Source organism: Fundulus heteroclitus, unplaced genomic scaffold (assembly GCF_011125445.2).
Source record: "Fundulus heteroclitus isolate FHET01 unplaced genomic scaffold, MU-UCD_Fhet_4.1 scaffold_130, whole genome shotgun sequence".
NCBI classification, from domain to species: Eukaryota; Metazoa; Chordata; class Actinopteri; order Cyprinodontiformes; family Fundulidae; genus Fundulus; species Fundulus heteroclitus.
This window is the reverse complement of record NW_023396542.1, coordinates 396,722-412,641: the sequence shown is the minus strand read 5'-3', so window position 1 is coordinate 412,641 and position 15,920 is coordinate 396,722. Positions and strand designations below refer to the sequence as shown.

Genomic DNA, 15,920 nt, shown 5'->3' with positions numbered 1-15,920 from the left:
CCCAGGCACTGTCCAAAGCAAATTTGATTCGTGGCGTTCACCCTGGGCGACCTGGGCTTGTGCTTATTGGCAGCAACACTGAGAGTGGCGCCAATAACCAGAGAACGGCCGGAGAGGCGGCTTCAAAGGGTCCTAAAAAGAAGAAGACCCAGCCTCAGCAGAAGCAGCAGCTCCAGATGCAGCAGCAGCAGCAGCTCCAGGTGCAGCAGCAGCTCCAGGTGCAGCAGCAGCTCCACGTGCAGCAGCAGCTCCAGGCGCAGCAGCAGCTTCAGGCGCAGCAGCAGCTCCAGGTGCAGCAGCAGCTCCAGGCGCAGCAGCAGCTCCAGGCGCAGCAGCAGCTCCAGGCGCAGCAGCAGCTCCAGCGGCAGCGGCAGCTCCAGATGCAGCAGCAGCTTCAGCTGGGTCAGCAACCCACACTGCCTCAAGGTTTTCCTGCTACGCAGCTGACGCCATCGCTGCTCATCCCCAACTGTCCTACTCCAGCTATGAGGGGGCCAAACCAGAGGGATGCCAGGACTGGTGTGGGGGTATCCAAGCAAGAGCCAACGCCTGCCATGATGCAAGACTACACTGCAGCAACACCGAGAATATTTCCTCATACCTGTTGTCTTTGTAGGAAAGAATGTTCCAATTTGAAGGTGAGTATAAGACTACAGATTTTTCTTCTCCATTGTCAGTGATGGCATATATTGGACATATCATGGTTTATGTTCAAAAGTTTAATGTTGCCTTTATCTGTGTTTGATTAAGAAAATATTCCTTAATGGTTTCATGTGGGCTTTAAGTGTCAGTAGTTGTTATTCGCCGTTGTCGGCTAACAATCATGGTTTAACACACCAAAATGTAATTAACCATAGTTTGTAAAGGTGCATTGCGCAAGGTTTGGGTTAAATATTATTTGTGTCCTTTCCCACATGTGTCCTTACAGTTGCCCAATGTGTAAAGTTAGTTATCTTCTATTTATTGTGGTTGCCTTTCATAGGCGCCATTAGCCAGTGTATGAGAGAGGGATTCGGGAGGGATGAGATTCTCAGCTGCCATTGAGGCATTAGTGAGAGAACACCGCAACTGTTTTAGAAGATGGACCACAAAAGACCAGCAGCAAACTCATCTCAGACCCTATCACCGAGTAAAATACAAATAAGACATTGTCTAGTGCGACGAAATTGGCAAAATTGGAGTCTGATCTGCGACGGAACAAGACCAGAGTGAATATCTGAGCAGTTTTCAAGGAATGGAGGGATCGCCGTTCCGCCCTGCTCTGACTCCTTGTTGCATTGCTTTTCATCAGCTCCATGCCACCAGGAGCTCTCGCAGCACCACTGCTGCTCATTTGAATTCCAAAAAAAACGTAGGCAGGTGTGAAGCTTCACAGCGGGTTTAGCTGAAACTTGCGCTATGCACCTTTTAACTATTTTGTAATTCGAGGTTGAACTTTGCCATATTGAAGTAATTTGATGGACTGGAAAATACTTTTTAAATGGACTGAAATATTTTCGTTTCGTGTAAAACAAATGTTTTACGCTAAATTAGCCATGGCTGTTTTCTAGCCACATGTGAAATGATGAGGATTCAGCTGCTGAAGATGGAACAAGTGGCCTAATGGACATTGACAAGAACAATGTGGAAGAGCTGACGCATCAGTGGGACTTGACAAGATATCAATTAATCCCCCCCCCCCCCCCCCCATGCGTTAGGAGGAAATATTTAAAATGTTTTCTTACTGCAAGTTACTCTGGATTTCCCTTCTCCCTGATACTTGCAAAAAGCAACACATTTTGTTTCAGCTGTGTGTTTTCGAAATGGAAATGCTATCTGTGGTCTGCATGGTGTTGTTTGTAGCATCAAGATCCTGGGTCCAAATCCCGAACCTGGGGTCTTTCTGCATAAAGTTAGCGTGTTCTCCCAGTATGTGGGTTCTCTCTAGATTTCTCCCACTGTTTAAACATATGACTGTCAGGTTAATGGATCTTCCTAGGTATGGGTTTGTGCATTTTTTTTTGGTCCTGTATGTCTCTGTATTGCCCTATGATGGACTGGCACCCTGTCCACGGCGGACACCGCCTCTCTCCCCAAGACGGCTGTAGACAGGGACCCACTCCCGCCCTGCAAGGACCAATGGGTGCAGACGATGGACGCATGGAAATGTTGACTCTCCTGGGTCCACACATCAGCCCTCGCTATCTTCAGCAGCAACGGCGTCTGGTGACGTGTTTTTGTCCTTCTCTGATGCGGATCGCGATACAGACGACTCCAGAGGAACCTCAGATTCTGACAACCAAGAAGATTAAAGATTGACACCAGAGTTTCCTAAACCATACAAGTTTTTCTTGTTATATGATGAAAATACTGTTTGTTATAATGACCAGGATTTGTAAACTATATTCAAATACAAATGTGATTTGATTATGTTTAGATTTTAGGTGATTTATTTTTTTTTGCTAAGTATTTCTTTATTTTTTTAATTTATTTAATATATTTTCTATTTTTCATTGCCGTTTAGTTTATTGGTTGAGTTACTATTGACTGAAAGCAAAACATTTGACAATCCATAGATCTGTGCAAAGTTAATTGAGTTAATTTTTGCTGTGCTTAACAAGTGTTGTGAGTAAAACATGTTTGTTCTGATCAGGACTGGGTGTCCCACCAGAATACCGCCCTTCATCTTGAAAACTGCCAATTGCTAAGGACACGGTCAGTCTTGGCTTTATAATTTTAAAGATCGTATTTGCATAACGTGCCCATTAGTATGTTTAAAATATTAGTTTGATAGAGTAAGCTGGGTCAACAGTGACAACGGCGACTACACTGTTTAGCTCGACAGATTTATACGACTTGATTTTCCTACTTAACCACGCCCCTTCAACTGCTGACCAATCACACAACAGTTGTCGGGCACCCTGCGAGAGAAACGTTATGCCCAGATTATGTCAAGGAAAAGCAGTGAGAGCTCACCGTGGCACAACTGAGAGCAAAATGATGTAATTTGGTTCTTGCAGCAGGGGGCAGCGACAACAAACTTGTCCCCCTCGGAGAGTATGTGACACCTTTTTACTGTAAATGTCTTTGTTTGAGATGGAAAGAAAGGAAGTTAAAGAAAGCCCAGACTGGTTGGCTAAACAGAACAATGCCCATGGGCATGTGAAAGTCGTCTTAGTTTTATAAAGTATTTGCTCAAAATGCAGACACACAACTTTGAGTCAGGCACACTACATTAGTAACAAGTATCTCACGTTGGCTTTTATCACAGTTTTTGTTTGGATTTTGTTGATTATTGTAAAATTCTTTGATTGGCACCATGATCTTATACCTTGGTTCTCTTCTACTGTTCTTGTCGTTCAACGAATCCTAAAAAAGTTCTGTTTTTAATTCATATGTTGTTTTTTTTCCACAGATACCCTGGGTGGGATGGGTGGACACTAGACTTCCTGAGGTAACTCTGGGTTTGCAGCTGAAATGCATTCATAGTTATTAGGGATGCATGATAAATTGGCATTAACATCGGTATTGGCTGACGCTAGTAATTTTTTTTTTTTTAACAAGTTGGTATTGGTCCCATCAGTAAAACATGGCTGATATTAACAGCTAATTTTTATTTCCATATTCTTGCTGTTTGTGTAGTTAGTTTGGAAGGATGAAGGCCATGTGTGTAGGGCTGGACGATAAATCGATTTATTTGATTATTTCAAATTTACAATTTATTAAGGATTAATTTTTTGAAAATCTGGATTTTATTTAGCAAATGCACTTATTGAGCTTCCATGAAGAGAATGGCATGCAAAGCAGCATATATGTTTAGAAAAATATATTGTCAAAATGTTTTTTAACTGTAAAATTAGACGGTTTATTCAATTGCTTTTAAGTTGGTTTGAAGTTCCACAAGTGAGGCGAAGCCTGTTTTTGGCTCATTGTGTAAAACCACTAGCAGCAAACGTTTTGTTATGTTTTCATTGTTTATGTTGGCAGGGCCGCCATCTTGTTTTACAAGCATGTATTTAGTTCCACTTTGAATTTAGCTCAACTTCAGGTCAATTTCTTTGATTGTTTTTTGTGAAAGGGAAAAATTAATCGGATTTGGTATCATAAAATCTGAGATTTTATTTTTAAGCCATATCGCCCAGCCCTAACGTGTTATTTCTTAGCGCATGTTATAGTGATGCAGCGCAGAACTAAGGGATGTTTAACTGAAGATGAAAGGTAACATCAGTGTTGTGGTCTCAGTTTAGAGAGCTATCAGTGTAAAAAAAAAAGTATATATATTAGCAAATATAGGTTCAATTCAAATTTAAAAATACTTTATTAACCCCAAAGGGAAATAAAATGCTGGTGTAACTCATCAGTTGTTGTAGATGGCAAGAAGGATCTCCTGCAGCGGTCTGTCTTACAGCGGATCTGGAGAAACTTCTCCCTGAAGACACTGATGTTGTTGCCTGACAGTTTGATGAAGATGTTGGTCAGGGTTGTCTGCAATGTTCTTAAACTGATGAAGAATCCTTCTTTGCACACTCGTCCTCTGCTGCTTTTGGCCGTAACGGCAATATGAGTGTCGGCCTAAAGTTTCACATCGGTGCACCCCTAAAATGACTGAGTTTCATAGTAACCGAGTTTTTGAGGTTTAGCTTTTTATTTTTCAACACCACTCTATCTTTCTCTGCAGTTCTCCAGGTGAAGGTACTCAACCTGCGCCCTCAACTCTTGGCAAGAATGTTCAGAACCGCCACCAGAAGTCCTCACGTGAGACCGCATCCCGTTCACTCAGCCCTCACCGCCAACGTGGGTCAGAGGACAGAAAACGTGGATCAGAGGACAGAAAGGAAAGACAGGACAGAAGAGAAAAGCGGTTTAGCCCTTATAGGTCTCGTAGTCCACACTCCTATGATGCCTCTGAAAGTAGAAGAGAAAGAGAAAGGAGCAGGTCGTGGTCGCCAGAGACCTCCAGACACAGTTTCAGGTCTCCAAATAAAAAGTTGACCTACCTTCCCAAAAGTGCCAACGGAGGTTTATGGTATAAAACTGTTGAATTGTTTCCTTTTTAGGTCTCGCTCCCGTTCCTACGATCGCACCACCTCATCTTATCGCCGCTCACGTTCAGGTAGTTACGAGAAGCGACGCCAACGCAGGGAGAGAGAAGCCGCAGCGAAGAGATCCCAGGAGAGTAAAAAAATGGCCCAGAAACGCTCGTCACCGCGGAGGAGCCGTGAAAGGCGGTGGTCTCCAGATAGGTCAGAACCTCGTCGTAGGAGGTCCAGGAGTGCCGATAGGCTAGCTAAGAGGCTACTGGAAAAAGCAGGTTTGATGAATGGAAACGTTGTGACCCTTCAGCATTCAAAATAGTAAATTCACACTTTTATATTAATACACTTTGTCTCTCTGTAGCTCCCCCTGTTATGTCTCGGACCAAACAAGCCGAACTGGAAGCCGTGGTTAAAAGTTTGGCCCCCGTCTTACTGGCTGAGTTGGCAAATTTAAAATCCTCCACTGCTGCCTCGTCTTCATCCTCTTCAAAGACAGAAAAGAAGTCTTCTTTTTCTAAATCAACTAACGCCACGTTAAGCCGTCAGAAAGGCGGGACTAGCTCTTCAGCAAAGGCTACGGTTGGTTTAATTTATGAAGCACTTTGTTCTGACGTTCAAACCTGACGCACAGACATAAGTACATTCATTTATTGACTAATCCTCTCTATGTTCAGGTTTCTAGAGCCACATCATCCTTCCATGTGAGTGTCTCTGGAGTTAATAGAAGTCTTACCTACGATGACATATTCAAAGCCATGGGGACATTTGGAAAAGTGAAATCTGTAATTTTGTACAGATCTACTAAACAGGTAGGCGTTCTTTTTCTTTTTTTTGTCTTACAAGAAGAAGATAGAGTGATCCAGCTACAAAATAGACTGAGATTTTAACATTTGGTTGAACATGTGTGCTTTATATTTCTTTTCTGTAGGCAAGAGTGGAGTTTGAGAAAGAAGAAGACGCAAAGAAACTGCAGAGTTTAGAGATCTGCCAAGTGAACGGATGGCCAGTCGTTGTTGACGGACCGATGGTACTTCGCCTTGTTTTTAATTACACAAATTTTTACCATATTTTACCAATAATTTACCATAATTTTACATGCTCAGTGGCTCACGTAGAATGTCATTGGTTTATTCATAGGGCACTGCGTCTAAGAATCCAGTCTCGACAAAAGAGCAGAAGGCAGCTCCACAGAAGTAAGTTATACCTCTTAATACGACCAAATTTGAACTCTTAGGGAGATATTAGAGATCGTATTTGGAGTAACAAATCCAGATTTTGATTATAAATATTTATTTATAATTGACAGTTGGCCAAATAGGTTATTGTGTGTGTGTGTGTGTGTGGAGTATTTAAATGTAAACAGGAAAACGTGTTTCAAATCTAGATTAATGGCTTTGTTTATATACTAGGAAAGCCATGTTTTTATTTTTATAGCACATTTGAGTAACAAGATGTTTCAAGGTGCTGTACATAAAAAAAAGCTGAGCTTTGAGGTCGAGAGAAAGAAACTACTTTGCAGTTTTTTTGTTGTTTTTTGCAATATATACCACAAGACTTGTATGTACAATCAAGTATAAAATTGTAAATACTGATAATTGAAGTGCATAAACAAGATCATAACAGTTTTAGGGTCTATTATAAGTACATTAGAAAAGATTAGACTATAATAGAGTAAAATAATTGTTTTTTCATTTACTTTTGTCTAAGTAAAGTATTTCAAGCTTTAATTTCTTGTGATTTTGATGATTATGGCTTACAGATTACTAAATGCTACATTTGTGAATATATTGTTTAACACCTCTAAAGCCTCATTCCCACCGCCTCGTTTTTGGTCGCGCACCGCTTGACTCCGCCTGCTAGCGAGCATTTTAGCGACAGCTTTTGTCAGGGCTAACCTGAGTTCCTCCGGCCCTGCTAGATAGCAGGGTCAAACCGAGCTGACCCGAGAGGAGTTTCACTGCTTTTTAGTGATTGGCAAAGGGTAAGGAGAAGTGAGAAGTTTTTCTCTTGAGTAAGTGCAGAAAAACTGAAGGGCAATGGCAACTGAAATATAATTTTATTATTTACAAACCCTGAACCACACCTTTTTATGGGAAAGAATTAAAGAAAAAGGGACACTTCAGCTTTCTATACCCAGACGTGCTGTATCTGATCTGTGGATTTTACCGAGGCTTTCTCATATTAAACTTAATTAAATCTGTTAAGTTTTGTGTCTAAAGAGTGTTTGGTTCAAGAGTTTCTTTTGAAATATACTAAACAGCGTAGTAGTTTAATAGAATATTAAAATCTTTTCCCCATAACTAACTCTTTGTGATCATCTTCTTTACAGAACGTCTGCAAAATCTGATATCACCAAAGGTAAAAAGCAACCTGAGCCCAAAAACACCACAGCAGGCAAACTTGTCACAAAAGCGAAAGTCTTGGTTTCCAAAGCAAAAGGCGTGACCGTGAATCAGGCAACTAAAACTGTCAAAAAGGCCACTGCAACTGGGAACAGTGCTGGGAAATCGGTTGCGGTTAAAAGCAGCGCTTCAGGAAAGAAGCCTCAAGCTGATCAGGCTAAAAAGCCAGTGACAAAAACAAAACCTGCTGGAGACAATGCTAAATCTGCAGAGGCACCAAAACAGGCATCTAAGATCACGAAGCAGTCAAAGACGACATCATCGACCACCAAACCACAGCCCACCATCAAAGCTGATCAAGTATCTGTAAAAGCATCATCAGAAGTCCAGCCAAGTACAGAGTCGAAGTCAGAGTCCTCTGCAGAAGCCCAGGAGACCATAAATCATGCTGTGGAACAGCAAAATCAATCTACAAATAAGACAGAGGCACAGGAAGGTTAGTTTCAACCAAAAATCTACATATTGTTTTTTTATCTTTCAAAATCGTGTGTGATTTATGGTCAGTTAGGCCTTTGAAAATCTTTATACAGTGTTTTTTTTTTTTATTGTGTTAAAGAGGTCTGAATTATCCAACAATAGAGTCACAAAATAAGCTGCTAATATAACTCGGTATTGTTTTTGTTTTGTTTTTTCTTTTCTTTTTTTATGTTTCTATTGTCCACATGGGAAATGTGTTTTTAAGGTTGACCAAAAACAGAAAAATTTTGTTTTTAACTGCAACCTACTTTAAAAAACAAAATACTAAGGGTGTAATCACACCCGCCACATTAGGTCCACTTTGAGTTTGTTTCCCCCCCTTGGTCCGGACCTTTTGTGCAGGTGTGAACACAGAATTTTTTCTGCGTTTTCGGCGTGATTTCTTTGTAGATTTGGTCTGTATTTAATCTTTACCTTATAACCTCTTTTACAGATTCTGTGCAGATGGAAACAGAAACGTCATCAGTGGTAAGCTACAAGTTGCATATAATAACTTTATTCCTAGTTAGAAGCTCTTATACACTAATACAGCTTTGCAGAAATCTAATTTTTAGTCTATATTTGACTGTAGAGGGAAGAAGCTCACAGTCAGCTTCAAACTATTGATATTGTGGTTGATATAGCATGGATGGGGTGTTGCTTCAGCTTTCCTGGCACCAAACTTGAGACAACCTCATTTAGGTCTAAACAGATAAACAGAGAGATTTGTGTATAGAATGAGTATTTTGACCCCTAAAATAAAAGATTTAGATATACTGCACTTGAAATAAGATGATGAGTTGTTCCTGTTTAAATGGAATAATCTTATTTACCTGCTCAAATCCAGGGCAAATACACAAATAATTTCAAGAAGATTTGAGTTATTTTTAGTTCCCTTTTTTGCAGCACAGTGTATAAAGCCACTCGTGCAAGCTGCGCTGGTCTCTGTAGTGCAGAGGTAGACAACAGTCCAGTGTTGCCACCTTACCAACTCTCTTCCTATACGTTGGGACTTTTCTGACCCCTCTAGCAGCTTTTTGTTTTCTAAAAAGTGAAAGCAGTAATCTTTCATGTGGGAGACATGGCTGCTAGAGCTCCCTACTTCCCTCAGCACTGTCTCACAGGTACAGGCAGCTGCCTCGACCTGAAAGCCCTTCATGCAGTCAGATCAAAGAGCAGAGAGGAGATCTGCTCCGTTTTCACATTGCAAATGTATAATGCATGTGCATGGGATATAAATCTAAATTAAATATAGATTTTAATCTAGCCTCTCTTTTTCCCTGAAACTGTTGCTCTAAAATGTTTACCTGATTACCACACAGCTTGAATCACTTATTCACCTCGTTCAGTGCATCTGTCTCTGATTACTGTTGTGTTGGTAAAATCAGATTAAGGCAATATATTAAAATTCATACATTACTGGATAAAGTATTCTTAACAGATGTTGCATTTCAATGACAGTGATGTAGGTAATAATTATAGTTTTGTTTTAGGATACCCACCCATTCACCTCGTTCAGTGCATCTGTCTCTGATTACTGTTGTGTTGGTAAAATCAGATTAAGGCAATATAATAAAATTCATACATTACTGGATAAAGTATTCTTAACAGATGTTGCATTTCAATGACAGTGATGTAGGTAATAATTATAGTTTTGTTTTAGGATACCCACCCACCCACTGGCCCACCACCAGGGTTAAAAAAAAAAACTCCTAGAGGGATTGGTTTTCTAGCAACAGAGTTTTTGCCAGAATTATGTCAACGTCAAGTATGTCAGTGACTTTGAATCTTGAAATTAACTGATTTCTGTCTTTCTAAACTTGATTAAGAATGTAAAGAATGAGCCGTCACCAAGAGAAACTGGCACTTCTGCTGATAAAGAGAACAGCCCTGCTGGATCCACCGCATCGTCAGCCAGATGTCCTGGAACAACGGCTGCCGACCTCGTCCAGATGGATGAGAACGTCTTTAAGGAGCTGACGGCGGCAATTCAAATGCACAGACTCGCTAAAGGAGTCTCGTCTGAAAGCAAGGGTGAAGAGGTAGTGCAGGCTCTCATTCTGCTGTTTTACTTGTACTTAAAATATTCAGAATACATTTATAGCAAGGTTTTAATGTGGACTCACTGCCAGTTCATAAATACTTTTACATAGAGCTTATCTGTGAAGCTGTTAAACTCAAATACCATATTTTTCGGACCATAAGGCGCACCAGATTATAAGGGGCATTAAATATTGCGTAATATCACTCCGCCCCTCAGCGTACACAGCTCTCTCGTGAGAGGAGGAGCTATCCGTCTCTGTGGGGAGGACAGAGTAGTTGGACTACACTGTCCTGTTTCTAACATAAGGCTAAATTAAACGTAACTTTTATATTGAATTAACTTACTAGATTTATTGTTGCTAGTGCATACTCCAGGCTGCCTTACATGAATGAACGTCTAGTTTAGACATTACAGTCAGGCAGTCTTGTAGACAGCTCAGGGGTCCTATCAGGTAGTGACACAGTGTACCGTAATGCTCCTAATATCTGTTGAGCGGAGTGGCTTTGTTGCTAACCAATCATACTTACACATTTTAACAGATTTATGAGCACATTGTACCACATAAAATCAGTCAGTAAGAACAAGGGTAATCATATATAAGGCGTACTGGATTATAAGGCACACCATACATTTTTGACAAAATTTAAAGGATTTTAAGTGCGCCTTGTAGTCCGAAAAATACGGTAGTTATTTTATTGATCATGGAAAATTGGTTTTAACTATTCAAATTTTTGTTTTCCAGAGCACAACTGACAGCAGGACGACCTGTAAAGATGGAAAACAGGAAAACACACAACCTAGCAAAGTAAGTTGTAGTTTAAATCTACTTTATTTTTAGTTTGTGTGCGTCTTGTACATAAGAAAAAGTACCTCCAGCTGCTGACTTTTTTTCTCTGTTTATTTTCTTCTTCTTTTTGTCTCCCACCAGGATAAAAAAGAAGGGAAAGTTTCTTTAGAACGATTCGATGAGCTTGACTTTAGCTCTGGAGATTTTGTGACCGTCGATGAAGTAAATGAAGACATGGATGTCCCGGGTGTTGAAGGTCACCCCTCTTCATCTAAGCTGACTCCCAGAGATAAAAAAGGCATGCAGAGCTCTGCTGCCAGAAAGTCCTCAACAGGGTCTGCCTCCTCCTCACCCAAGTCTGCAAAAGGCAGCCAGTCTCTTCGCTCCACTCCCGTGTCGGCAAACAAGAAAAAAAGCTTGTCCGAGCCCAAGAAATCTGAAGCCAAGGGGCATAAAACTTGCTCGACTGGTCAGAAAGCTCAGTCAAACAAAAGCGAACCCTCATCCTCAGGTCAAGGTAGCCATTCATCAGAGACAAGCATCAAGTTGTCTGTAAAAGATCAGCAGGAAAAAAAGGAGATTGAACAGGCAAAGTCTGACCACAAGGCGCCAGTAGAGAGCAGTGCAGCAAATAGCGTTGAGGCAGAGTTAAACAGCGATTCATCAGCAAAGATGGATGTTCCTACAGAGGGACAGAGCTTACAGGAGACCGACTTGAAAGATGAAACCGTCGAAGAGACGAAAAGCAAAGAGAATGAAAAGAAAAGTGACACAGATGGCAAAAGCACAGGCGAGGAGAGGGGCGACGAGAATAAGCAACTCCTGGATTCCCTCAGTAGAAAATCCGATGAACAGCAAAACAAGGATGACGCCCAAGACGAAACAACTGTAACCCAAACACCTGAAGTTGAGCAGGACCAGATACTTCATCAAGGAGGGGTTCAGGTTGTGGAAAGTACCGATAATAACAAAGCCCAGTCGGATGAATGCGATGAAATGGAAGTGTCTGGCAAGCTGCAGGACGGTACCAAAGACCAGGCGGCTGCTGCTGATGATGGAGACGAGGGTCCCTCAAAGATGGAGAAAGACAATTCGTCAGAAAAGCAGGATATGTCAGTCAAGAAAGATGAGGCCAGAACAAAGGAGATTAAGAAGGGGGGAAAGAGTCTTGGGGATTGCCTGGTGGTGGTCTATGACGTTCTGGACGCCACTAAAGATGATTTAGTCCCAAAGACCTCAGCCGCTGAAGGTTCAGGTAGGAGACGGTCAGCTAGAGGAAACAAAAAACAGACGCCCGCTCCTGTCGAAGAACCCAAGTCTGGCAACGAAGAGGAAACGTTAACAGCTTTAGACTCTGTGGAGGATGAGAGTCGCAGTGACAAACCGGTGGTGACAAGATCTACTAGAGGAAGAAGAGAGAACGCTACCAAGAAGGTTGAAGAAAATACCAAAAAAAGGGAAGACAAGACCCCGACAAGACGACAACGCACACCAGCCAGAGACTCCAAGGAAAAAGACGGAGAGAAAACTCCCAAAGCAGACGTTTTGAGTGACACTGTGGAAACGGACACCAGTAAGGAGACGGATGGGGTGCAGGATGACCAGCCGATCACACAGGAACCAAGGAGGGGTCGACCAAAGAAAGACAATAAAACAAGTAAAAAACAAACTGAGCCAAAAGGAGAGTCTGTTCGTCAGAGTGTAGATTCTCTAAAAGATGAATGTCAAGAAAGGGAAAGTGAGACAACAGATGAAATGGCAGCGGACGTCAACAATGTTAACACACTTGACCAAACTCCACAAGCGGCGTTTGGAAAGGCGTCACCAAAGACGAATGACGAAACAGCGGCCGCAACAATAGATGATTTAATGAACCAGGGCGAGCTGAGCCCAGAAGAGCTGAAGAAAAGGCAAGCCGCTGAAAAAACAGAAAATGAACAGGAGGAAGGAAGATCCATGGAAAGAGAAACCGGGGAGCAAAGGAGTCAAAGCGGTGCCGATGGAGGAGGAAGTGGGGAAATGGTGAGGGATGAAGAGCAGAACCGTGAAGACGTGGAGACGGTGAAAGAAGCCGCTTCTGAGTCCGAGATCCTAAACGAGATCGGAGCGAAAGCTGAATCGGAGGCTGCGACACAGGAGGGGATGATCACAGAGGAAGGTCCACAGGAGCTTGTTGCAGAGAAGGAAGAGGATCAAAAGGAAGAGCAAGGAGCACTGGAAGCCCAATCTCAGGTTCAGGAGAGTCAGCCAGAGGTGTGGTTAACCAACAAACTCATCCATGTTTTCTTTCAGCCAGAAAAAAGGTCAGATGTTTGCTTTAATATCATCCTGTTGTGTTTCTTTCTTTTTTTTTTTTTTTTTAGAGTTTGTCAGAATTAGATGAAGGTGGTCAGAACCAGAGCAAGAAAACAGATGAAGAGGATGCCATGCAAGCTTCTAGCTCTTCCAAACGTAAACACAACGATAACACAGGTTTGTTTTATCTCATTATCAAACATTAGCCTCTTTCAAAGAGTAGTTTAGCGTGCGGAAATGATTGCTTGGTTTTGTCGAACCAATACGCCATTCCTGTAGAAATCTCTCGACCTCAAAGCTCAGCTTTTCCCCCCTGCAAGTCAGCTGATGTAGAGCGGTGACTACCTCACTAGAAGATTCAGAGGACCAAATCACCGGCTTCTTGCCCCTTTGTCACATCGGATTTTAGAATAGTTTACATGTTTGTCAGAGATTCATTTACATTTTATTTATATAGCGCAAATTCATGATACCTGTCATCTCAAGAACTTTCCAAAGTCAAATTTTATCAGATTATACAGATTGATCAAAAAGTTTCCTATCTAAGGAAACCTAGCAGATCGCATCAAGTCTTGACAAGCAGCATTCACTCCTCCTGAAAGAGCGTAGAGCCACAGTGGACAGTCGTCTGCATTGTTGATGGCTTTGCAGCAATCCCTCATACTGAGCATGCATGAATCGACAGTGGAAAGGAAAACTTCCCTTTAACAGGGAGGAAACCATAACCAAGCTCAGTGTGAACGCTCATCTGCCTCGACCCACTGGGAGTTAGAGAAGACAGAGCAGAGACACAGAAAGCACAGAAGCACACATTGATCCAGGAATCCTTTCTAAAAATCTTAAGTAAAACAGTGGTTTGGATGTTTTAGTAGCTGCTTATTTACTCAATATATAGTGTCTAGGCTCCGAGAACACAGAAAACGGGAAGGAGCTCAGATATTTATTTGTGGAACGGCCATTTTGAATTTCGTGTTCCCCAGAAAAGTTCCATTACAGCACCGAGATGTCTAATCGAAGCCTGAGATAACCAGGAGAAACTGTAAAATATGGATCCCGGGTTTAACGGAGAAGTCTGCTTAGAACAGGAGAAAACGTAATAATAATTATAATTATGTATTCATCAGCTTTGCTCTTCTTTTAGATGTGGATGAAAGAAAGCCGGAGCCTTCTGGGCCTGAAGCAAAACGATCCCGTTCTCAGTCTCCAAGTGTCGCTGGGGACCTCCAGCTGCCGCCCTTTAATCCCCAAAACCCTCTTGGTGAGAAATGCGCACACAAACGAGAAAAAAAAGACATCAATTTGAAATCAAAACTCATTCTTATTTTTTTTTCTTCATATATTTATATGTTTTTTAACTCCTGTCCAGGTGAGGAATTCGTGGTTCCCAAATCTGGATTTTTCTGTAATCTGTGCTCAGTTTTTTATTTGAACGAGAGCACAGCGAAGAAAGTCCACTGCGGCACCCGGAAACACTACGACAACCTGCTGGTACGCACGGCGGCCGTTAAGAGAAACATACGCACTCGTTACGTCAGCTGTTGATTAATTTATTCTCCTCCTTCTTTCTCAGAAACATTACAAGAAGCTTCAGCAGGAAACTGGAGGAGCGGCTCAGAGCGTCCAAGACTCGCTCTGAGCGATCGACCTCAGCTAGTTCTGTACGATGTTTTCAGCAGCCGCGTGTTCAGTGACGCGCGACGGACCGCCATGGTGTCAGTCAGCTGACAGTGTTTTTATTTCATCTTACGTTTTTTTAGGCCTTTGGGTTGTTCTGCGTTTGTTGGTTTTAGTTGTCTGTGTTGATCCAGAGCTGCAAACATCGGCTAATATTCTCCTCGTTTAAGTGGGAAGCAGAAACCAAACAGGGTTCTTGTTCATTCTGGGAAAGGTTGGAGAAGTCTGGATTTCCAGACCTTGTTTGTCCTGTTGTCCAAATGTAATGTCCTTCCTTCTTACTTTCCTTATCTGTGTCCTTCCTTCTTTTTCTAACCTAGTGCCCTTCTTTCATTCCTCCTCATCTTTCTCGTGGCCTTCCTTCGTTAATCATGCTGTTTTGTCCTTGGCTTTGCTGTTTATCATATCCTTCCTTTCCCTTCTTGTGTCCATCCTTCCTTCTTCCATTGCCATCTTGCTACCTTTCTTCTTTCTGTTCTCCTTCCTGTCATTCATCCTACTTCCCATCCTTAATCCATTTCTTCTTCTGTGTTGTCCACATCTCTCTTCTTTGTGTCTTTGTTTCCCTGATTCTGTCCTTCCCTCATAGTGTCCTCCTTCCCTTCTGTTGTTCCTAAATCTCTTCTTTAATTTACTCTTTCCTTCCTTTACTCCTGTCTTCTGTTCTGTCGCTCCTTTCATGTGTCCTACCTCCCATTCTTATAGCTGGCCTACTCCCAGAAAAATTGGCCACAAATACAGAGTTTAGTGTTTTATATTTTAAAAAGTCTGGACATCTTGTGTGATATATGTGTAAGAACCCTGAACAAAGGTACCTAGCTCCTACCATTTTTTATATTTCATATTTAATTTAGTTTACCTTCACCGTTTCATTTAAAAATTATCACTTGTTTTATTTATTTATATATATACACACTTGTAGACACATGAAAACCTACATGATAAATGCCGACTGGACCCTGAGATAATTTTGTCGAGAGGTCTGTTTAACTCTTTGTCCATGCTGTAAGGTTTTCAGTGTTTGCACTTATTTGGCTTAACTCAAAATTCAAGTTTAATTCTGGATTAATAAAGTTTAATGATCAGATATTATTTTTTTGTCTTGTTTTAGGTTTTATCAGTTATAATGAATTATTGAGTAAAGATTTTCTGAGACACGTTGAATACACTCCTTTTGTGTGACGACTGATTATTTAAAGTCAACGTCAAGTGAAAACTGCTTAAATGGTTGAATGCAGCGTAAAAGG

At 41.6% G+C, this 15,920-nt stretch overlaps 1 protein-coding gene across 1 annotated transcript; it reads left to right on the top strand.

Annotated features, from left to right (window-relative positions):
* The first annotated feature begins 334 nt into the window (after nt 1–334).
* On the top strand, nt 335–15,841 carry LOC105935953 (zinc finger protein 638). Its single transcript, XM_021323603.2, has 18 exons — nt 335–638; nt 2,633–2,694; nt 3,395–3,433; nt 4,658–4,951; nt 5,037–5,290; nt 5,377–5,594; nt 5,690–5,824; nt 5,944–6,042; nt 6,153–6,208; nt 7,345–7,853; nt 8,328–8,362; nt 9,703–9,915; nt 10,660–10,722; nt 10,846–12,957; nt 13,068–13,176; nt 14,141–14,257; nt 14,366–14,487; nt 14,570–15,841. The coding sequence occupies exons 1-18, from the start codon at nt 381–383 to the stop codon at nt 14,633–14,635; spliced, it is 4,761 nt and encodes a 1,586-aa protein (XP_021179278.2). The 5' UTR covers nt 335–380; the 3' UTR covers nt 14,636–15,841.
* The last annotated feature ends 79 nt before the right edge of the window (nt 15,842–15,920 follow it).

Excerpts from the sequence above, each read along its gene's own strand:
- LOC105935953 (XM_021323603.2), top strand. The coding sequence starts at position 381 with ATGCAGCAGCAGCTTCAGCTGGGTCAGCAACCCACACTGCCTCAAGGT. Across the intron at positions 8,363-9,702 it reads AAACAGAAACGTCATCAGTG|AATGTAAAGAATGAGCCGTC; the intron begins GTAAGCTACAAG and ends AACTTGATTAAG. Across the intron at positions 9,916-10,659 it reads CTGAAAGCAAGGGTGAAGAG|AGCACAACTGACAGCAGGAC; the intron begins GTAGTGCAGGCT and ends TTTGTTTTCCAG.